The sequence below is a fragment of the Ictidomys tridecemlineatus genome, chromosome 9 (assembly GCF_052094955.1).
Source record: "Ictidomys tridecemlineatus isolate mIctTri1 chromosome 9, mIctTri1.hap1, whole genome shotgun sequence".
Classification (NCBI taxonomy): domain Eukaryota; kingdom Metazoa; phylum Chordata; class Mammalia; order Rodentia; family Sciuridae; genus Ictidomys; species Ictidomys tridecemlineatus.
The window spans coordinates 29,407,075-29,431,087 of NC_135485.1; the positions used below are offsets into that span (position 1 = coordinate 29,407,075).

At 41.8% G+C, this 24,013-nt stretch overlaps 1 protein-coding gene across 2 annotated transcripts in view; it reads right to left on the bottom strand.

The window, feature by feature from the left end:
• Window positions 1-10,217: 10,217 nt before the first annotated feature.
• The window catches only part of Tmem156 (transmembrane protein 156), a 36,070-nt gene continuing 22,274 nt past the window's right edge, over window positions 10,218-24,013 (bottom strand). Inside the window, exons 6-7 of one of the 2 annotated variants that reach the window (XM_005320040.5) lie at window positions 13,632-13,734; window positions 10,218-10,729 (exon numbers count right to left, since the gene is read on the bottom strand). In XM_005320040.5, the coding sequence (XP_005320097.3) occupies window position 10,729; window positions 13,632-13,734 (104 nt within the window). In that variant the 3' untranslated portion in view covers window positions 10,218-10,728. Of the gene's footprint in view, window positions 10,730-13,627; window positions 13,735-24,013 lie in introns of those variants that run through there. The other variant, XM_078021196.1, reaches the window with a different exon arrangement.

Here is a 24,013-nt window from a genome sequence, read left to right on the forward strand (position 1 = left end):
TTACTTATGTAACTAAATTAAAAAAAAAAAAACAAGTAGCAAAATAAATTGCCTCTGATCAGGGAGGTCAGAAGATAGGGCCTTGCCAGAGATGAAAAATGTAAAATACACAGATCATTTTTCAAAAGAAAAGCCAGAGTGTAAGTGAGAGCATCTGAATGATTTGAGTTCTAAGTTTCTAAGACAATGTTGGTGACTGTACAAATTGCTCCTGGCTTTCCGGAGGAAAGCTCCAACTGAACATTCCAAATGCATAATTTGTAAAGAGCGTGTGTGATGATGTAAATAGAAAAAATTTGTCATTTCCATCTCATTGGTAAAGGCCTTCAACTTCCTCAGCCAAATAGTCTCTCTAATCTTCCTACTCAACCTGAATAGCTCTGGGATCCATAAATGCTACAGAAGCAATCTCAGAAACTTCTGGAGGGAACACCACACAAATGAACGAGTCTGTGGTTTGGAGTTATTAGCCTGATGCCCACATGCATATCATATTTGCAAAAGGCAGTTTACAATCTGCTCATCTCGACAAATGTAGCATAAGGGGATTTAAATTCCTGCATCTGCAATTTCTGCCTCTCTCTCTCTCCAGATTTATGGTGAAATTGTACACACAAACAGTGTCGGGGTTGAGTGCATCGAGGCCTCTGCTCCACTCTCCAAGCTCCATTTCACTCAAAGGAGAGAAATAAATGGAGAGCAGAGGAAAGCCTCAGCAGATAACGAATCTGAGTCCTGTTGACCTTCCTAAACCACAACATGGGTTAGCAATTCTCCTGGCAATGTCCAAACCCCTTGGTGAATGTAGTGAGGTGTTAAAATATTTTGACCATTGCGTGCATCTTAGTATTTTCTCGATGATTCCCAAAGGGTCAGAACTACCTTTCCATTTCATTCTCAAGGTAAGATTAGCATCTATGACGATGGAAGACATGCTTCCAACCTGCCCTATTTCTTGGCTCAGTAGTATGATTGATAACCAAGGAGTCTTGGTCTATTCTGCATCTCCTGAGAACATAGTGGGACCATTTAGATGAGACATTGGTGTTATGAATCCATGCCTGAATCCCACACTGTCTCTTTCTTTTAAAGCCACTTGATCTCTGGCCAAGAATATAGACTGAAGACTCACATTTACTCAAGGGAAGCCATGCGCAAAATAACATGTTTGTTTGCTGAACAGTACCCAATCTGCGGCTGGGCATCTCCAGCTGGGTTTGCAGGCGTGGGTCAGTCACTGCTAGAGCATCAATACCAAATGGGAATATACATCAGATGGGCTGAAATGTGTGGGCTTAAAGAATGAAAGCCTCATTGATTTTTAAAAGCAGGAATAAAATCTCCCACTATTGCATCCAAATTTTGTCTTTTTGCTTATTTAAGGTCGTCACATTTTTTTCACGCCAGATCTGAAACTGATGCAAATTGCAAGATAAAATAAAAGAGAACATCTATTGACTTTCAAGAACCTAGATTTTTCATGTATTTAATCATCTCTCCATTTACATATCCAGCTCATCAGGACACCACATTTACTACAACTGTTGTACACTCTCCCAAGTAAAGCAGGGTTCAATTTGCAATTGGCAACTTGGGGTATGGCTCGGTGGCAGAGCACTTGCCTCATGCACAAGACTGGGGGTTCCATCCCCAGCACCACAAAAGAAAAGAAATTCTCTTTGCACTTATTTCATCCAAAATTATCTACCATTTTGAACAAAGAAATGCACTGGACTTATCCAAGGTTTCTGCAACACCATCTATGTGCTGATAGATCTGGAGCCCGGATGTCACCTAGGAGTTACCTTCCCACCAGACCTCTTTGATTACTGCCTCAGTTGCTTCCCTCCTTCTTCCCATCCTCCCTGTGAACTGGTGTTACAGACACCTGCCTGGTCTCAGCACAGACCCCAGGTCTCTTCTAATCTGCCCACGACAGTAGTGTGTGCAAACTGTCTGCAATCTGGTTACTCCCCTAATTAACCTTTCCCTGGCTCACCCCAGCAGTTGGGAAAATATCCACACAAGGCCCTTTATGATCTGAGCCTGGCTTTCTTTCCAGGCAAGACTCAAGTGTGAAACCCTCAGAAATCCTTGCAGATCATCTCTTGCCCCAGGTTCCCTCTCACCTCTACATGTGGCAATTAAACGCACGCAGCTGCCACCAGGCAGTGACTGGAGCCTGTGGAGGACCCATCATGAATTGAAATATTCAGTCCTATCGATGCCAGAGACCAATGCGTTCCCCAAATCAGGACAATATCATGGGCACAAATGTAATCGGGCTTAAGTGGAATTTATCTGAGATTATTTTTTTTTAATCTGGCTATAAAATAAGCCCAGCAGAGTAGATGAAATTCCATAAGTCCTCCAGCATCTTGACATTCCTACTATGATGAGCAAAGACCTGGTATTCAGGGAATACAGGAAAGAAAACAAAAAGGATTTTCTGGGATATGTGTTTGCTTCGCCATAAACTTATTTTGCTTTAACTACAGGGACTTCTCAAGCCCTTTCATTTGTTATTGTGCATGGCACTCTCTAAGAGGGGGGTTTAGGGGACAGCTTTTCTCTGGGCTGAACAGGACATCCTGGTTTTGGAGCAGGCTGAACAGCTAGCAGTGATGGTGTTCCTCTCGATGCAACTGGCTTCCTGTTATTCCAGTAACCTTTGGTGTAATAAATCATTCTCTCAGCTGTGCAGTAACATTCAAGGCCTGCCTGCTTAATCTTTAATTGGTTAAGCAGTTACAAGCCCAAATTATGCCACATAAAAAATATTGCAATAAATCACAATACTGTCAAATTTCCCAGCAGAACTCTGACATTCTCAAGCGTGACAAGTCCACCTCTCTCACACATTAATTACTGCAATGTCCTTGGAAGAGAGAATAGCATAGTGATTATTATTGGCAACTTCCGTCTCCTGAATGTAAGGTGCCCACATTTGCCTGTGCACACAGTGTGTGTGTGTGTGTGTGTGTGTGTGTGTGTGTGTGTGTGTGTGTCTGTGTCTGTGTCTGTGTCTGTGTCTGTGTGTATGTATGCGCGTGTGTTGGGGACACATAGACCTTGAAGAACGGCCCTTTCCTGCCTACCACTGCACTAGTGCCTTTCTGTGTGTTCCTTTCATCCTAGCCTTATCCTTTAAAGACCCTTTAACTTGGCAGAGAGAGTCCCTTCTTCAGGAATTCTTCTGTCACTTCTATCTTTTACCCTTGACTTATGCCCTTGCCTGGGCTCCCAACGTGCTCCGTTCATTTAGTAAATACTGATTGGGTAATTTCCACGTCTGGTACCTGGCCTGGTACTGGGAATTCAGAGACGGATCACACTAGTGCCTCCAGGAGTTAAGACCCAGCCTACCCCTTTCCAGGGGACATTGTAGCAGTTAGGGCTACCATGCCTGGTGAGACTGTGCCTGGCATAGGTAAGTCTTGTATTAACAAATGGATGGAGAAATAAAAGACCTCCCCCGGGTTGGTAATCCAAAGGGAGCCCATCGGGGCTTTCCTATCCCACGAGTTTCACTTAAATTTCACTGGAGAAACTGGAAGACCCTGGGCCTGACGCTGAGCTGGAGGCAGAGGGTCTGCACATCTCGCCTACTGTGGTTGCACCAGGTGAACAGGAAGGCAAGGTGGAGACTCACACAGGCCAGCTTGGGGCTCAGCTGGGCCAACCTGGTCCCCGGAGAACAGCCACCTGGAAAGTGTCCCCAAAGCTCATATAACTGGTTCCCCAGGGTAACTGGGCACCCCTCTTCTTCTCTCACTGCCCTTCTGCTCCTCCCCCTACCTCCATCCCCTCCCAACCAGCACAGTCTCCAGAACACAGCCTGTGGGGCTGCCTTCTTGGCTGAAATTTCTGGCACTAAAATATTAAATTCAAAAAAGTCCTTTTGCTCACATTGATTTAATTATTCTATAAAAAAAGCAACATATATTGAACCCTGGAAATTTTTATTCCAGTGTTAGTTTGTTATTTAGATAGCTGAAAAGAAGCACACAGGTTTTTTTATTCCTACTCAAATTTTCACTTTGGAAAAAAGATGAATACAAAAAAAAAAAAACTCTCAGTGTGGTGTAATTATTAAAGCCCTGTTGTTTTGGACTTGTTTTGTTTTGTTGCAGTACTGAGGATCGACCCCAGGAACGTTCTATCACGGGGCTATATCTCCAGTCCTTGTTTAATTTTTATTTGAGACAGGATCTTATTAAGTTGCTCAGACTGGCCTCCCACTTGTGATCCTCCTGCCTTGGCCTCTTGAGTAGCTGGGATTACAGGTATGCATTATAGCACTTGGTTGTTGTTTGTTTTGACATAATGGAATTTTGTGTCAAAAAAATTGCTTAAAAACAAAAACAAAAAGTCTACAGGTAGGGGTATGGCTTAGTGGAACCTGTGCCTAGCATGTGCAAAGCCCTTGGGTTAATCCCCAACATCACAAAAAAAAAAAAAAAAAAGAAAGAAAGAAAGAAAGAAAAGAAACTCTGGCTTGTATTCTAATCTCAACTCTTCACTTAAAAGCTATGTGACCTTGAGCAAGTTACTTAACCTCTCTTGCCAATTTTTTCACCTACTATAAGGAACATATCTGAATGGCTATTCCAATGTGTTCCCACAGCTATCAATAGGGACCATGCTAACCATTGGAATATACCACCCCGGGGGTAACCAGAAACACCCATGGGAGTAATCCAACACACCTATGGGTGTAACCAAGGAATGTTGAGCACCAATTTAAACTGAAAGCACGAGACCAGCCACAGCAGCATTTGAGGAGACCAATTACCAAATAGGACACCGACCCACCATTCTCTCATTCGAATCAGCTAGAAGAAACCACCGGATGAGTTGAGCCTTTCGGAGGTACTCTAGGACTTGTGGTTATCCCTAGGGTTACTCTAATTATTGGTTGAAGTGTTCTCCATATGCAGCATCTGTGTGATGGTGTTGGAATTATTGCTGTGTAATGTTAGTGTGATCTTAATATATGCATTTCATGGAAAGAAAATCCACCTCCAAATTATCATTCCAGTAAGGCACTCTGGACACCTACAAAAGGGGGTAATGATAACAACACTTACCTACTGAAATGGTAGCCTTGTGGGGACAGAATGAATGAACTAATCCATACTAAGTGCTTCCAACAGAGCCTGCCACATTATCAGTACTGTCAATTCCTTTCCTGGCCCCAGCCTGACCTTAGGCTATGGTGGCGTGGTTACAAGAGCTACGACTGCCCTAAAGCCACTGAAAATCCAGAGCAGAGAGGCACCATTTGGTATGAGTAGAAAAAAGTGCTCCCCAGTGCACACAGCAGACTTAGAAATGAAAAATAATCCCTCTCGGATCCCCAGCCCATATGTTTTCCTAGAGCAAACCACTTCCTCTCCAAATACCAACTTCATGCCCTAGAATGCAGTTAGGTAGCTGGGAAGAAGCAACGCTCCAGATAAGGAGAGAGAAACGGGTGCCCGTCTTGACCAGAGGCCAAATCCCTGGAAGGAAGGACTAGCTCTGAAAACTAGTCTTTAAATGACACAGAGAAAATTGTTCCGGGAAGAGGGATCAGAATTCTGAAGTCACTGTCCTCTATTAAATACTGCAAGATTAAATAGAGCGAGATGGCGCTCAGCACTAAAAAGGGATTTGAAAAAAAAGAAAAGACAAAGCAGCCTGCACTCCCCTGAGGGAAGGAGACCTTATCTTTATCTCAAGCTCTTTCACGGGTGAGCTCTGTGAGGGGACCTTGGGTGAAACCCTCAACCTCTGGGCCTCCCATGTCCTCAGCTATAAAGTGAGGAGTTGAACTAGATGAACTCTCAGATTTCTGACAGCTCAGACATCCTGTGACTTTATAAAATAAAACAGATGTTGGCTCCAACAGGCAATAGGAAACAACTCTGGGAACTCCAGCAGGAAAAGGATCTTTCTTGTGAGGACATGACTAGCATCTCAGAGTCAAGGGGAAGGCTAGGGACTCAGGCTCAGAACCCAGGCAGCGTGGCGGGGTGCCGGGTGTGTGGGTTAGAGAACAGGGACAGCTCAACTCTGCTGCCAGAACCAATAAGCTCTGGTCTTTATTCCACCTTCATATCGTCGCACCCAGTCCCAATATAGAGGGTCAAATTGATCTAGCTCAGGTCTCATCCATCCCTCAGCTGGTGGGTCTGGATTTGCAGGTTGCAAATTACCCCCAAGATACTGTTCAAAGCCAGCCTCAGGAACTTAGAGAGGCCCTAAGCAACTTAACACATCCCTTTCTCAAAATTAAAAAAAAAAAAATTAAGGGCTGGGACTGTGGCTTAGTTGTAAAGCGTGTTCAATCCCTGATACTCAAAAATAAATAAGTCCATCTCAATTTTATTAAATACTGAGTAGTGTGGTGATTTTTATGTGGTCTTCTCCCAAGCGTTCACATGTTGAAGACGTGGTCCCCAGTGTAGCAATGCTAAGAAGTCCTTTAAGAGGTGGAACCAGGAAGAGATCATTAGGTCACAGAGCCAGTGCCCTCAAAAGGAAATAAAGTAGTTCCCATGGGACCCTGAGTTAGTTGTTGAAAGAAAGTCATTATTAAAAGAGCAAGACTGGGGGGCTGGAATCGTGGCTCAGCAGTAGAGCGCTCGCCTATCACGTGCCAGGCTCTGGGTTCCATCTTCAGCACCACATAAAAATAAATAAATAAAATAAAGGTACAGCTAAAAAGTAAATTAAAAAAAAAAAAAAGAGCAAGACTGGGCCCTTGTCTGCTCTGGCTGCCCATCTCACCTTGTGATCTTTCCCTCTCACATTCCCACCACGATGCTGTGCAGCACCCAAAGACTTTACCAGAGCTGAGCCAAGTTGGTGCCATACCCTCAGACCTCCAGAATGTGAGCTACATAAAACCTCTTTTCTAATAAAGTACTGAGTCTAGGTATTTTGTTATAATGGACTGATACAAGTAGGTACAAAAGAATAGGTTAAAATATATGGAAACTATACAGAATCGTTATACAATGAACTAACATGTACAGTACCCACCACCAATTTTATAAAAAACAAAAATTATCATTGTGCTAGAAGGCCCTAGTGTATGGGTTGCCAATTCCATCCCCTTATAAGTAACCACCTGCTGAATTTACAAGCTACATCTGTCATTAACCAAGAAGAATATTGCAAGGGAGGAGCAGATTGGGAAGAGGTGAATGCCTGTCACTGGAGATGCACAGATTGGAGACACTGTCCTTCTGTCACTCACAGTCTGGGGTTGGGAGGAGACAGACATGAAGACAATTAGCTGTGGTACAAGTAGGACATAAGAAACACTATAGGAGGACTACACTCTAGGGAAACACACACACAACAAGAGACATTATTTAAAAGACACTGGGTGGAACAGTAGAGAGGATTTTGAAAGCTGGAAGGAAAGGGCACAGGTAACAAGCAGAAGAAAGGCAGGGAAGAAAAGGTGTTTTGCAGGCTCCATTCAAGGATTTCTAAGTATAGAAGAGGAGAAAGTTGAACTTAAAGCTAGGAGGACAGAGGTTGGAGGAAATCCTCAGGAAAGTGAAAATCCTTCTAGAAACCAAAACTTGCAGCTTTACGTTTGGATGATGTTATTTTCTGCAGGCAGAAGTCTGGAAGTTTGCCATGTAGGTCTCTTCCCCCTCCTTTCCCCGCCCACCTGACTGTCGCCCCTGCATGCACCATTTGCTACACACACCGCCAACCCTGCCTCCACAGCCTCTCCTCCATCCATCCCTTTTTCCGCTACTCTGATTCCACTGTGACCACTCAACGATTCAGCGACTGTGGCAGCCTCCTGGCACGGTGCCTTGTTTCTTCTCTCCACTCTCCAACCTGCACCTGAATTCTTTCAATAGAGGGCTGAGGTCCTGGCTGCTAGCAGAGCCAGTGCCCAAGGAGACGAGTATAGGTCATAGCTGACATGGGTCAATAAGTCACAGGGAGGGGACCTGGGGTGGGTAAAGTCCGACTTGAACCAGTTGAACAGCAAGACATTTTAAAAGTCAGGGTTAGCAGTGTAGATAGGAAATCATGAACCATGCCAGGCACCAAGGACCATAGGTTCTTTTTTAACTGGGACCAATGGCGGGGGGGGGGGGGGGGGGGCGGAGATGGGATCAGAACTACCAGACAAAAGGACACCCAGGACCAGTGTCCAAGCACCAATCCCAGGGAGAAGTCTTCAAGGTGCCTTCAGCCCAGCCTCCCTGCACTCCCAGGAGAAAGCCCTGACATTGCTCTGACTGCAGCCCTTCCTCGGGCACCTCACCACCTCCTATTCCAATGCCCGCCTCCACACCACAGAGCCCCAAGAGGAAGCAGGGCAGCCAGACAGACCTGGGAGGCCATCACGCAGTAGCCTTGAGACAGTAAGCGAATTGGCGAACTTCCTTCGGCCTCAGCTTTCTCAGGGAGAGTGACACCTGTCTGGAGTTGTCACTGTGAGGAAGAAACAAGAGCATACCTGGTGCACCCCTGGTATGTAGTGGGGGCTCCCTCGAAGGGCTCTTCATCTAGCCAGTGTTGGTAAAGAACCGACTGTGAGCCAAACAGCATCCCAGCTGCCAAGGATGCCAAAGGGGGGGGGGGGACCACTCATGCAACTTCAAGTCCTCAGAGGGAGACGGCATGGATTAGTGACCACAGCATGATTGAAAAAACAGGTAGGAGAAGAGCCATTGGGATGAAATCCTCAGCAGGAGGCCAGCACCTTGTAAATGACACTTACCTCACTCTGTGTGTCTTGTATCTTAGCAGGTGGTGTGCCTGTCCTGTCCCCTCTGCCAGCTCCTAAGCCCTTGGTGGACAGAGAGCTGGCCATCTAGGCCTTTGTGAGATTCCCAGCGTCTATTAAAGTCCCCCGTTTTAATAAATAAGTGAAATTAGCTTCCTGAAAGCTGCCACAACTTAACAGAACTTGAACTTAATTTATGCCTTTTGTAAGCCAAATTCCCACTGATTTCCAAGTCATTTGTCAGAACATAATAGGTGATGTGCCGGGAAACAATAATTTGGCTTTTCAGAAATGGTATAATATCCATACCTCATAGAGTGCGACACCCCTAACTCCTGCCGAAAAAGTCCCAGACCCGAGCTGACTCACCTATTAATTAGGGATGCGAAGACAAGAAAAAGTAAGACTAGCAGCATTCCATTGGCCAAATTTTCAATTTCTAAATTTTACAATTAAAATTTCAGCTTGTGACCTAGCAATAAATAAAAGAAAAAAAGAGAGAGAGAGGCAGGGAGGGAGGGAGAGAGAGACAGAAAAAAAAACAAACAAACAGAAAAACCCCTCTGTGCTGGCACATTCATTCCTATTGAGGCTGTTTGTCTAAGGGAAGAAAAAATATCTTTTCATCTACCCTGGTAAGGTCATAGATGAGGCCCCTGTAACAAAAGATTAATAAGAGAAAAAAAAATACTAATTTGTTTTATTTATATAGTATGAGAGACATCAAAAGGAAATGAGGACCTACAGAATAAGTTAAACCCAAGGGTTTTTTTTTTTTCTAGTTTTGATGAAGAATGGAGAGTAAAATATGATACAGCAGAAATCGTATGCTCGAATGACGATACACTGGGGAACTCTGCCAGGCCTGTCTGTTCACACTCTTCTGTGGCCCGAGTCTTTGGAAACAAGAATGCTCCTTGCTCCCACAGAGGGAGGGCGCCTCTCACACGGGGATCTTGTGATCTGTTTCAGAGGAAGGTCAGAAAAGATTTTATTGTCTGCTTCAGGGAAGAAAGGTGGTAGGGGAAGAGCAGAGTGACCTTCCTCCTTCTGCTGTTTGTTCAAAGTCATTCTATTTAAAATATTCCAGTGCCATATTTTAAGGTAGCATGTCCTTAATATCAATACTAAGGACATAATATCAATAATTACATAATGGTAATTATTATTACCCATCACTTAATATTAAGTCTGACCCTGCAATTAAACTCTGCCCATCTACTCAGATAAGCAATCTTAATCATACGATGATTTCGGAAGATGACATGTAAACTCTAGGAAAATATTTTGGTTGTTTTTCAACATGAAGAGCTGTCCCCTTGCCTATATGTACTTTCTATTATAATTAATAACTGCCATTATTCTTGACATCCAGGAAGGCCGTCACAAATATGAAAGCCACAGAATGACACGAAAAACACTTTGCTATTAAACTTAAATACGCAAGCATTTCATTTAAGTCATTTTATTTTGGTATCCGTGAAATGTTTTTAAAACATTCTAGTGCCAAAAGGAGGCAAGATTAATAAATGCAAACAAATGTATAAGCAAACAGCCCAGGCCCTCCTAAGCAATTTGCCAAATACTAAACAATCTTTGGTATAGGAAAAAAGTCACCCAGTCAGAATCTGCAATGAGAGAAAGGACTTTCATCCTTGACCATTCTTGGTCAAAATTAAAACCTTGGGTCCACTGTAGTGATGGATGAAAATAAGAGTTAAGTGTTCTCCTGTTCTTTCCGTGGGTTTCACCGGAAATGGGTTTTCCATGACTCATGCTGCTTCCTTGAAAACAGGCTCATTCCCTTGATCTCTTGGGTCAGATGAAAGATCTGAGCTACTTCCCATCAAGCAGTCTGATTCCCACAGCTTTCCTATTGTGAGCCTCAGCTGGACCCAAACATTTACCAACCTACTCATTCCCAAAATAAAATTATAAGCATTCTTCAACAGGGTTCAGTCCAATTTGCTCAGGGATTATCTGAAGATTAAAAAAAAAAGGAAAAAAAATGTTATTCACACAAAAAGTTTGTTAAGTATTCCCTAAATTAGAATTGGTAGAAAACTATTTTAAATCATTTATAAGAACACCAGAAAACTTCCTCAAGACAATTTCCACTCCCCTTATGCAATGGAGCCCCCATTCTATCCCCAAGAAGACTGTGTGGGTAGAACTGAAACTTCTGCCCCTGGGACAGAAGAAACCTAGGGTTTCCCGAGCTTCTGCTACCATAGTACCTTGGTCTTTCCCTCTGAATCTATTAAATGAAAATATAAATGTTGGTGCAAGTTTCTTTAAATAACAACATTCCATGATTCTAGTAGAGACAGAAGTTGAGATTAATTCTTTCACCCAACAGATTTTTATGGAAAGTTTAATAAATGTGAGGCATCGTGTCCCCTGAGTGTGGGGTCTCCATTATGCTCTCCTCTGCCCCTGAGAACAACCTATCATATAGCTTGACACTGTTTGTTGGAATTAGAGGTTCCCTACTCTGATTTCTCCACTCACAGCCTTGTTACTTTTGCCAATGAGTAGAAGAATTTTTGACACAGCAGGAAATAAAGAGGCACTTGGTGAACGGCCAAAAAGGAGCTCTCATCTGCAAGACTGAGCAGCCCAGAGCAAGAGGCATCAAGCATCATGTCCCACAATACTTCCTTGACACGTCTTATGGCTATTCTAGATTCTATCTGGGAATTTCTGAGCCAACAGCAGACCCTGACAGCATCAAGACCCAAGCACTAAGCCCTGCCTCTCTTTTGTCCTGAACAGGAGTGCATCCTGGGTACTTGGTGACTGGTTAGACTGTAGAGCTGGCTGTGCAGGGTCCTTTGGTTGTCTCTACAAATCTGCTCTCTACTTACATCCACTCTGCCTGGTACCCCTGAGGCCAGCCTCCATGAACTGTCTGAACCAAGTCCAGTGCCAAATGGCCGCAGTTGAGTGTGGCCAGTGGAGAGTAGGACCCCAGTCCAGCAGAGCAGGAGTATTTAATTCTCTCTCCTGGGCAACCACGGGCTAGAGCATCCTCTGCCAGATCACACTCATTCAGACTGCTCTCCCCACGTTCTGTGTGTGATTGTGTGTCGCTGTCTCTCTGAGCTCCTTGCCCCTTTGGCCTTAAGGACAGTAGTAGCACCTCACTGTCACTAGAGCCAAGGTGCTGACCCCCAACTTGGCCTTCTCATATTCTGATTAACAGGATCAAACTCAATTTGGATATAATACCAGTTTCCTTTTAGGACCTTTACTGACAACAACTCAAGTATTATGAAGAGTATATAACACAGTAAGAAGGAACTCATAAATTCTAGTTTCCCTCCTGTTACGGTTTGGATCTTAAATGTCTCCCAAAGACTGTGTGTTGAAGGCTTGGTTACCAGCCTGTGATGCTACTGGGTTGGGTGGGAGGGGGGCTTTAGGAGGTGGGGCCTAGTGGAAGGAAGTTAGGTCATTGGGGGTGTGCCCTTGAAGAAGACATTAGGACCCCAGTTGTTCCTCCTCCTCCTCCTCCTCCTCTTCCTCCTCCTCCTCCTCCTCTTCCTCCTCCTCCTCCTCTTCCTCCTCCTCCTCCTCCTCCTCTTCTTCCTCCTCCTCCTCTTCTTCCTCCTCCTCCTCTTCCTCCTCCTCCTCCTCCTCCTCCTCTTCTTCTTCTTCTTCTTCTTCTTCTTCTTCTCTCTCTCTCTCTCTCTCTCTCTCTCTCTCTCTCTCTCTCTCTCTCCCCCTCTCCTTCCCTCCCTCCTTATCTCTCTCTTTCCCTCCCTCCTTCTCTCCCTTTCTCCCTCTCTCTCTGCTTCCTGGCCACCATGAGATGGATGAAGAGCTTTGCTCTGCCACATGCTCCCCACCACGATGTTATGTTCTGCCTCACCACAGACCCAAAGCAATGAAGCCAAATGACCAACTGAAACCTCCAAAACCATGAGCCAAAATAAAGCTTTCCTTTTTTAAGTTATTTTCTCCAGTATTTCATCACAGCAATGAAAAGCTGGCTAATACACTCCCTCTTCCTTGTTATATTTTTTTTCTACCACATTGGTTATAGAATGCCTTTAACATAGTAACTACTTAATAAATATTTTTACTTTATAAATATTTGTTGAATGAGGCCAGGTATGGGTGACATATGTCTGTAATCCTAGTGGATCCTGAGGCTGAGACAGGAGGATTGCAAGTTCAAGTTCAGCTTCAGCAACTCAGGGAGGCCCTAACAACTTAATGAGACCTTTTCTCAAAATTTAAAACAAATAAAAGGGCTGGGAATGTAGCTCAGTTGTAAAGTGCTCCTAGGTTAAATCCCCAGTACCCAAAATACATATGTATCTAAAATGTGTACATATATTATGTATATATTATATATTATGTATTGTATATATTATGAATTATATATATTATATATATTTGTTGAATGAATGAAAAAAGTTTCTAAGGCACTTCTGATCACAGTTTTAGATTATAAACATGGAAATCTATGTGCAGTCATCTATATTATCCAATGTTACATTTAAAGAAGTTTCTTATTTCAGTAATTGGAGGGTGGGGATTCTGCTTTGCAAATCTCCTTTTCTTTTTTCTCATGCTGAGACTGGCTTAACTCCAGGAAAAACAGTGCCAAGGGATGAGCTGACATCTCAGGGGCAGACTAAGAGATTAGTTTAATAGACTGCAAGATTAGTTTACTGATCCTTCCTAGATCTTGGAGAAAATAGTGATTTGAGTGCATATCATCTAATTCATACAGACTGACTTTGCAAGATCATCACTTTCTACGTCCTACAACCAGATCGAAACATACTTTAGGTTAAACTGCACCTCCTTAAATCTGTTCGTGTTTATAATGAACAAGCTAAACAGTCGATGAAGCCGAATCATCACTCACCATGTGTATTGATCTCGATGATGAACTGCAGAAGTTGCTTCCAGTTCTGGTATTGGGGGGAGCACTTCCTCTATCTGAGCCAAGGGCAGCCCCGGTGTGGACTCTATTATTTAAGGAGAGCTTATTAGTCTATATTTAGTCAACAGCAATGCAAAAAGAGACACATGTGATTAATGCAGAGAAGATACCTATATTAGATATACTCTAATGTAGGAAATGCAGAAAGAGAATCCTACCCAATATCTAAAGAGGATTTGGTAATTTCCACCACCCACTAAATTTCCTGCCTATAACTCTAACACCTTCAACCGTTTGTCCCAACTCTGTTTCGGTCCTTCATTCTTTCCCTCACCTTCTCACTTCTTTGGCACAAGATGTAAAGCCTAGTTAAGGAGAAGCAGTGCAGAAAAAGCTCTTAGAACACAATGTTAAGTAGCAAGAAAAACCATATTAGTTTGTCCTATCACATTGTTGAAATATGCTCCTATGGAGAATATGAATAATGTCTTCAATTTTAGGGACAATTTTAAGAAGCACAGTTACAAATTAAATGAATTCTAACCTGTCTTCATGCTTTATGACTACGGGACTCTATAAAATTCTTTATTCTTCTAATATTATCTTCAGTTGACTTCAAGTTAGGAAATGAACATCCATGTCCTACATTGTGGCATCTCTTTCATTTTCCTAGGATCTGGGGTCCTGATTCTAGTTTCTATATTCAAACTTGAGTTCTATAGAATACATGTAGGTTTTGCTTGATCGACATATCTACCTTTTATGTGTGTGAGAGAGAGACTGGGGATCAAAATAAGGGGTGCTCCACTACTGAGTTACATTCCCGGCCCTCTTTAATTTTTATTTTACTTTGATACACGGTCTCCCTAAATTGCCTAGTCTGGCCTCAAACTTGAGATCCTCCTGCTTCAGCATCCTTGTTACCTGGGATTACAGGCAGGTCCACCACACCCAGCTGACATCTCTACTTTTGATGCAAAACCCTGAACTTGGGTGGAAATGAGGTAACAATGGTTCAAGAAAAATTAGTGTAGTTGCTTCTTTGATTTCTGAGGAGAAATCAAAAGAGAATTTTCGAGCATTCAAGAGCATGATGCCTCTTGTCCACGGAGATGATTCAACACTGGCACTGGTCACCCAAACAGAAATACTGCAGAATCTTCTCCCAGAAATTTTTCTTTTAACTAGAAAATTTCTTTTAATAATAAAAACTTTATTGGGGGCATTAATTTTCTAAATAAGGAACACATTCCCATGATTCAAAATCTAAAAACTATGAAGAGATATTCAGTAAACTGTCTCCCTCATCTCTAGTCTCCTAGACAATCATTTCTATCCCACCACATAGTTCTTCTTGTCTTCCCTTCATCTGCCACAGGCAAGCAAGTTTGCTAGTATGTGTGTGCATGCATTTGTATAGTAGTATATATATATAGAATATAGAATATACCTACTATATATATATATGTGTGTATGTGTATGTATGTATATATACATACATATATATATATATATATATATATATATATATATATATGTAGGTATACATACAAACACTTAATAATATATCTTGAAAGAGCCAGATGTGATGGTGCACACCTGTAATCCCAGAGACTCTGGAGGCTGAGGCAGGAGGATGATATATATATATATATATATAATATTATATGGATGTTTTATTTCTATTTTGTTTAGGATTTTTGCATAAATTAGATTGTTCAACATTTCATTTTAGAGTCAGTCTTTTTTGAACAATACTATTAATATTAGGAAGCATCCTTTTTTCCTTTGATCTGTGCTTTGGATAAGGTTTGTCCCCAAGGATTCATGTGTCAAAAGCTTGTCCCCAGTGTGGTGATGTTAAGAGGTGGTAGAACTTTTAAGAGGTGGGGTCTAGTGGGAGGTCATTGGGACCCTCAGAAGGGATTAAATAGTTCTCAGGGGACCCTGGTTATTTCTCTCAAGAGGGTTGTTATGAAAGAGGGAGCTTGACCCCTCCCTGGCCTCTTTGACTTCCTGTGTGATGATGTGATCTATTCATCTCATACGTGCGCTTGCCACTGTGGTACCATCAGTCATGAAGTCTTCACCAGAGCCATGCAGAAGCTGGAACCATGCACTTGAAACTTCAAGAACTGTGAGTTCAATAAATGTCTTTTCTTTATAATGTACCTGGCCTCAGATATTTGTTATAGTAACAGAAAACAGGCTGATATAAACACTGCTGGAAACATCTATTTCTTTGAGTTGATAAATGCTCCTGCAAAATGATCTTCCTATTACTTTTTAAGGAGTAATTCACACATTTTCTATTTCCTTTCTTTCTTTTTCTCAATACTGGGGGATTAAACCCAGAGCATCACACATGCTAGGCAAGTGCTCTACCATTGGGCTATATCCCCAGCCCTTTTGATTTTATTTGGAAACAGGGCTCATTAAGTTCCTCAGGTTGGCCTCAAATTTGTGATCCTCCTGCATCTGCCTTCCAAGTAGCTGGGACTACAGGCATGTGCTACCACCCTCAGCTCACTCTTTCTATTCTACGACACTTGATTTGTTCAGATTTTCTATTTCTTCTGGTGTCAGATTTTATAAATTTCCCTAGAAAGTTATGGTTTTTAATGAAAAAATGAATAAAAATCAAGATAGTAACTACTTTTTAGAAGGGGTAGGAATTAATAGAACATTTCTGAGGCCATTTCCAGCAGATAGTCCATGAAAATGATAAAATCACAACTAAAGTTAGAATTTTTTCTTACAGAGCATTTAATTTTCAAAGGAAAAATGACAAAAGTTCCCTAATTAGCAAAAAGGTGAAAAAGGCTCAGTCTTCACATGGCCCAGATCTCCCATTTCCTGTTCTTGTTTCCTCACAGACCCTTTGCACATAAATCCCTTAGCATGCTTCATTTTTATTTTACTGTAAGTACCAATCAGATCTATGAGTCTAGCTCTATGAGCCCAGTCTCACCCTGAAGGTTCCTTCAAGTCTGATTTCTCTTTCTATACCTGAGCTTCAGGAAGAGTGATCCTGGTAGGCAGAATTCTAAGGGCCCCCAAATTCCTACCACCTGCCCTTCATGCTTCCTGTAATCTCCTCTCCTTGAGTGTGGACAGCACTGTGAAAAAAGAATGGGGTTTCTGCTCCTGTGATTAGGTTATATTATAAGGCAAAGATGAAGGGATTTTACAGTTAACTTCTCAAATCAATTGATTTTGAGTTAATAAAATGGGAGACCATTTTGGGTGGGCCTGACTTAAAAAAACAAAAGTCTTTAAAAGAAAGACTTAGCTCTCCCTGAGATCAAGGAAAACTCTCCTGCTGGCTTAAGGATGTAAACTGCCCTGTTCTGAGCTGCCTCCTGGGCAGGAGAACTTCTAGGTGACCCCATGACCTGAAGGCAGTCTCCAGAGGATGCCCAGGAGAAACCCAAGGCCCCCAGCATACATGAGCAAGGAAATGAATACTGCCAGTCACCTGAATGACCTTGGAAGCAGTTCCTCCAAATGAGAACGCAGCTCTGCAGATACATATTAACTTCAGCACTTAGAGACCTTGAACTAAGCCACGCCCAGGTAAGCCACGCCCAGACTTCCAACCAATAGAAATTCATATAATAAATGAGTATTGTTTTAAACTCATAAATTTACGGTTAATTGGTTACACAATAGAAGATACAGGGTCTTGGGTTCTATCCCAGATCTTTTGAATTAGAATCTCCCTTTGTAAAAGCCTGGGATCCTGAATTTTATAGACCTCCAGGTTGATTCTGATGCATGTGACAGTGTCAGAATGAACTTACTGTGCAAATAATTGCTCAGACATTCTTTAACCAAGCATTTTATAACTTCCAGAATTCGAGATTTGGCGATTGTTCTTTTAAAAGTTTATAATAGCAAAAGAGTCTACTCATAAAACTAAATAATTATCAAGGAAAATTAATAGAGCTCTTTCAGTTGGAAAGTGCTCATCGTTTGCTTATTCATTCAGTTGGCTATGTTTTATAGCACCATATAACCATAATTTATTGTAGAAAGCTATTACCTGTCAAAATGATGGTTAGTCTGGAGTAATTCTCCAGTAGTGCATTGTCTTCAGTTTCTCCTAGTATCCAAAGTTATGTAACTTACATGCTAATAGCAAACTTCTAAAAAATTGATCAAAAAGTAGGATACATGTCATTTTAAAACTTTCTTCAGAATAGCTAAAATGGATGGGATCTTTTTCTTGTACTACATTGGGGAAATAGAATTTCTTTCAAATATCATTAATTTACCAACACTAGTTAAGGCAACAGAAGTCATCAAAAATATTTTTAAATTCACAGATGTCTTTTCATGAATTTGTCAAATCTCTGAATCTCTGAACCAAACATTTTTTACATGTTTTTTTTAAAGAACCTCAGAAAAATCTAAGAAATTAAAAAGAACCTCAGTGTGAATTTTGACCTGGCTGAATTCAGCAAACAAAATGGATTTCCATCAGTAGAAACTTTGATAAAAGATAAAACTCTATGTCTTATGTTCTTGAATAAAACCTTCTCACTGTCTATGGCAATGTTCAGGTTGCCCTGCGAGGCTTCTTTTCTTCTTCTTTTTATTTTTTTCAGTATTCCTGTCATTTTTCAAAGGTACTCTATACCTATGACATCTACCATCTAACTTCAATTCAACTTTCCAAAGCTACTGATTCCCACTGCTTAACGGAAACTTACTACATGCTTTCGTCATTTTGTTCCTAATGATCTTCCTCTCAAAGAGGAGGCACATCTCCCACCCTGGGGGCACGTCTAAACCTCTCTCTCAGCCTAGCCAGTCTCTCTTGGCTGCTGAAGAAATTTGCCCATCATTTTTTAACATTCTTATCTCCAAAACTACTTGCTCAGCTATGTCTTACTTGGTTATTAAGTTGGAAAGCCCCAAATAGCTCAAAACAGAACAAGGAGGTGTAAACAGTGTTAAGTGACCATACACGCTATGTCCCCTGTGCCCACTTCCCTAGTAGTGGACTTCCCCAATAGTGGACTTAGCAGATTTTGTTGTAATTGCTCATTTGTCTCCCTCTCTGAGGACAAAAATTATGTGTACTTCATTATTTGAGTTCTCAGAACCTACCTTAGATCATGACACGCAATACGTACTCAATAAGTAGGTGTCGTGTCAAATGACTGAAAGAATGTCCTTTAACTTCTCTGTGCCTTGTTTTTCTCAATCAAAGAGCATAGGTTCAAGCAGAGCAAGGAGTCGATCCTGAGTTAGCACCCAGGAATTTGGGAGTAAGAAAAATAAGATTGTCTTCCAAGAGTTGTCTATAAAATCAATCTATGATCAGAACTCAAGCTTACAAAGTCATCTTCAAAATATTATTCCCAAGCCAAAACCTGCTCAGTATCCAAAGTGCTTTGTTAAATGAAGCAATCAGGCTACCTTAAAGTAGGGAAGAAGGTCTAGAGCTACCTGGCCTGGGGATGCATTTTAAGACCTAGCAAGCAACCCTTGGCTATAATTTGATTTCCCACATGGTTCTGCCAGAGAGACAGCACACAAGTTTGCTGTCACAGAGTCTCTCAATTGTACCACTCTTTGTGAATGAATACACTGGCCTTCAGGTTTTGTAAACCTATTGGTATAAGCTGGATTATTTCAATGGATCCTTATTAATGCACTGTTATCTCAGAAAACTAAACCCAGAAGAAAAGCACTGGACCAAGTATACTCCAAGTACGAGGCACCTGTGTGGGCTTACAAGTGGCAGAGGTCGGTGCTGGAGTGGCCCTGGCCTTGCCCCACACCTTCCATTTGGCAGTGGTGTTGACACCTGCCCTGTGGAGATCACTTCCCTATGACTTTGGAAAAGCTAGGGTGGCTACTTTGAGGCTAAAAGAAAATGAAGGTGAGGATAAAATGAGGTGATACATTTGATTGTACTTTGAAAAGCCACAAAGCACTACCAGTGCCAAGCAATGTTATTCCCCACATTTGTTTAAGCCCTCCCCATGGTTCTGCTCAGAATTCACTAGGACCCACTCAGGGGCTCAGCAGGTGAGAGCTCTGGGTAGCAGACCCTGGAAATGAGGCTCTCAGTTCTTCCCTCCTCCCTGTGTAGTTTGGGAGACTTAGCCATTCTGATTCTTCCAAGAGGAAGTGGCAATTAACATCTCATCTGCTATCCACAGAGCACTTGCTTTCCTCAAAAGTGCTTCTCCAAAAATAAAGAAATGCTGGTTTATCCTCATTGATTACTTTAGTCAAGACAGCTGTGGAACATTTCAGACAGTTGGTGATTGTTATACAGTTCTCTAATTTAGCTTTAAAAAAAACCTTCCAGTCTTAATGACCTCTTACTGCCATAGGAATGCAGAACTTCAATATCTTTCTACATCATTCTGACCTTTTCATCACATACAAATATTGGCACTTCTGTGCAAGCCCAAGATAGCTAGTAGCCTTTTAGGACTAACAGAACCAATTACAGCAGCTTAAAATAGATTTGCATTATTCAAGGCGTCAACTTCCTACTATGGTCAAAGCTCCATCTGTTATTATTAACAGTGATCCTAAAGCTACTCCTCTGCACCCAATCTGGTCAATGTGAGAATCAAATGAGAACAGAAGATAAACGGTTGCAAAATTATCTAGAATTAACACTGGAGAGGGAAAAACAACCCTGCTTGAACTGACAGCTGCCAATATTCAGAGCCATTTACTGAGTTCTTGTACACTTCAAACTGCAGATAGCCTTCCTACTCCAAGAAATGAAACCGAGGAAGAGTTTCACAGTGTTCCTTTCATTGTTCTGAATAGGGTTTGTCAAAAGTTACAATTCGGGATGGGGTGGGGGGTGGTGAGGGAGTTCTGAAAATTCTTTGTAAAATAGTAGCAATGATCTTTTCAGCGCAGTGGATAGAGAGTTGTATTTATTTGGCACATGTTTATTTGGTTTCTACTATGTACAGTACACATGCCCTATGCTGTGAGCTGGGGATGCACTGATGAATATCATCAGATAGTGCCCCTGGCCTCAAGATGCTGACTGATTTATGGAAGAGACATCAATCAAATACCAACAAAAATATAAAATAGCAACAGTGACAATTGCTACGAAGAGGCTGGTGGTGTTTTAAGAGTATGTAATAAAAGCAAGTAAAAATTAGTACAGAAAGTTCCAGAATACTTCCCTGAGAAGGTGCTGGTTTAAGCCCAGATCACAACGGAAGGGTTGGAATTAACTAGACAAAGTCAGGGTGGGCAAATGGGAGGTATGTATGGGCAGCAAGGGAAGCAAGATGGTTCAGGCAGGGACAGTCTGGCAAAGATGGAAGAGATGTTAATGTGCATATGTTTTGTCATCAGTTCTTCCAGACCTGGTATAAATAGCTGTCACATAAAGGTATTCAAGGAATGAACAGAATACATCATCCTATGCTGCCTATAGATTTTTCACACTTAAGAATTTCCTCTTGCAAAGAGAGTTATCCTCTGCATTTTTATCTATTCTGTAACCAAGCAGATGGCTGTAACCTTTCCTGTTTTATGAACTCAAACCTGTATTTTAAGAGTCATAAATATTATAGTTAAGCAAGTAAAAATTAAATTTTCATGTTATCTTGCTTGGTTGCAAAACATCTGGCACCAGTAATTTATCTTCTTTTCCGTGGGAAATTGAAACCTGCTTAGCCTTTATGCACCAGGCATAAACATTGCAAATTATAACTTTACATTGCCATTAGTTTCATTTGGAGGTAATGTAAATGGGGTCATCCACTTAATTTTGACATTTACTAATTCTCTTTCACAATAAAATTCCATTTTCTTTGCTTTGTGTTCCCTGAGAACCCACCCACATTAACAACCAAAAAAAAAAAAAATCAGCCAATGCTGAAATGTTTCTTTGTGGATGACTCACATTGCCACACAAGCTGCTACAACTTTATATAGAGAAAACACTTCATTCTGTTTCCAGTGTTAAACGTAAAAGCAAGAAGAGTTTTGATCTGTGGGTTGCACCAGCAGTTTCTCGGTACACCATTGTCATTAAGTGGTATGCTAGAAAGTGCATCAGTTGGACAGACTGAATTTAAATTCTGACTTTGCTAGGAACTATAAGACAGTTATATAAGCTCTCTTGGTTTCAGTTTTCTGATCAGGAAAAAAAAAAGTGAAATTCCTATGAAACTACATGAAATGACATATGTGGAAGTACAGTGCATATGGAAGGTGTCCCATGAGATATTAGATTCCCTTCTCCTAAGGCAACCAGGGGTAGAATCTCTTTATTCTCCTTGGAAGCCCTGTGAAGGCAGGGATTGTGCCTATGCCATGTGCTTAGTGTAATGGTGGCCTATAGTCTTGGGTTGAATATTTAAAGGTGAAGAATGCCGAGTGTTAAAGTTGTCATCATTTTCCATGGACATAGCACGGAGACCACTTCACAGACTCAAAAGCCAGTGTGAGTGGAAAATCTAATCCCAGAAACTTGTTGCAGATATTCGTGTAGTGGCTATCCAGCACTGGGACATCTAGAGGGTCATCTCAAGTACAGGGAAAGTCAGAAAGGCAGACAGTTTTCCTCCTTGCTTCCTGGCACCTGGTGTACCACTGTGTGGCCTACACTCGGTCCTGTAGGGGCAAGCCATCCTGGGGAGAGATCTCATGATGCACACTGGTTACAGCATAGCCCCAAACCTCAGAGGGAGCACTCATGGTGGTGACAGCAGCAAGACATTCTCACCAGACCATTCCTGGTGTGTGACTTAGGCTGTATTTTGGCTCCCTGCCCTACCCCCCAAATTCCTGTTTATCTGCAAAGCTCGGATTCCCAACCTGCCTTTTGCTTTTATGGCTTACCTACTGGTTTTCCATAAATTTCTTTTCTGCAGTCAGTCAAGTGGGGTTTTTGTGTTTGCATCAATGATTTAGATCCTAGTCTACTCTTCCTGCCCCTGGCCTTGGGTTCTCAACATGGCCAATACATTGAGCACTGTTTTTAGAGATACATTTTCAGGTTATGTGATTTTCAAAATTCCTTCTTGGAGGTGGTTGATGTTTTCCATTATTCTTTGATATCCTTAGCAAGCCTATAAAATGTGCTTTAGGTTCTTCAATGGAGTCGAATTATGTTCTCTCTAATTACTCTTTGTTGCTTCATTTGTTTTCACCTTTCCCAGTGCCTGAGATTCATATCTTGCTCATTTGCTCTTTATCCTCAATACTCATTTCCCCTTAGGGGCTTTGTGAGGTTTCATAGCTTTTATCGTGCATGAACTACGTGCCAAATATTATGCTAGGGATGAGGACACGAAGAGGAATAAGGCAGCATCAGGGCTTGTGTGAATATAATAACTGGATGAATAAGACGTTAGGTAGATTAACGCCAAGACAGGCAATGGAGGTCACCATGCCTCTCAAGCAAGGAGGAAAACAGACACACAAAAGGCTGGGATTTGATTCTACATGACATCTCTTTCTACAGTAGTGAGACTCATTTATTCTGTGATCATTGTGTCTCTAGTATGTACCAGGCGTGGTGCAGTGCCAGCATCCTGGTAATCTCTCCTTATTGCTCTCTTGTCGATGAATGAATGTCTTTTGGAGGGTGTGAGCCTGTCTGTACCTCTGAGTGTAACAAAAGTGACTTTGTAATCCGTGAACAAGTGGCGAGACATTCTGGAACACAGAGCTGGAGTCGAAGGTGGCACAGTCGCTGCTTCTTTGAACTACATTTTTTTTTCTTTCTCATGTTACTGCGGGTTTTCAGAGAACCATACAGATACATTTCCCCCTTACATTCTCACTGCTGCCTATAATCCATCATTACAAAGAGCGGCCTTAAAAACGGCACTCAAGGGAGACATTATTGCCTTTCCATTTCTCTCTCAGAAAGAGCAACTCAGAATAGGGAGAGGGAAAAAAAATGCATTTAGGTTAAAGGAATATAAATAACAAAGAATCTGCTTCTTTCCCTTTTTAAGATGCTGAGCCTCAAAAGGATTCTTGGTTTTAAAAATGGCCATCACCCCTTGGCCTGAACTAAACATTAATATTATATACCTGGTAATAAAGCCACACTTTTAGTGAGAGCTATTAAAGGGAAAGTAGGGCTGAGACAGGTTTCTTGGGTGAAAGAAAATCACAGACTCATAAATACAACTTGTGAGGTTAGTCTTGTAGTTGGCCAGGACTTAAAATTTGTGATTCCCTCGATTATATGGGTTGACAGGGGAGCTATTGACTTTTTCTCAGACAAGACTGCAGTGCTCAAAATTATGACTTAAAAACAGAAATGACCAGGATTCCTAATACAACCAAAAAGCTCAGCCAAACTGGGTTAAACCATTTCTGGTGTACAGGCCTGTGTACTAAAT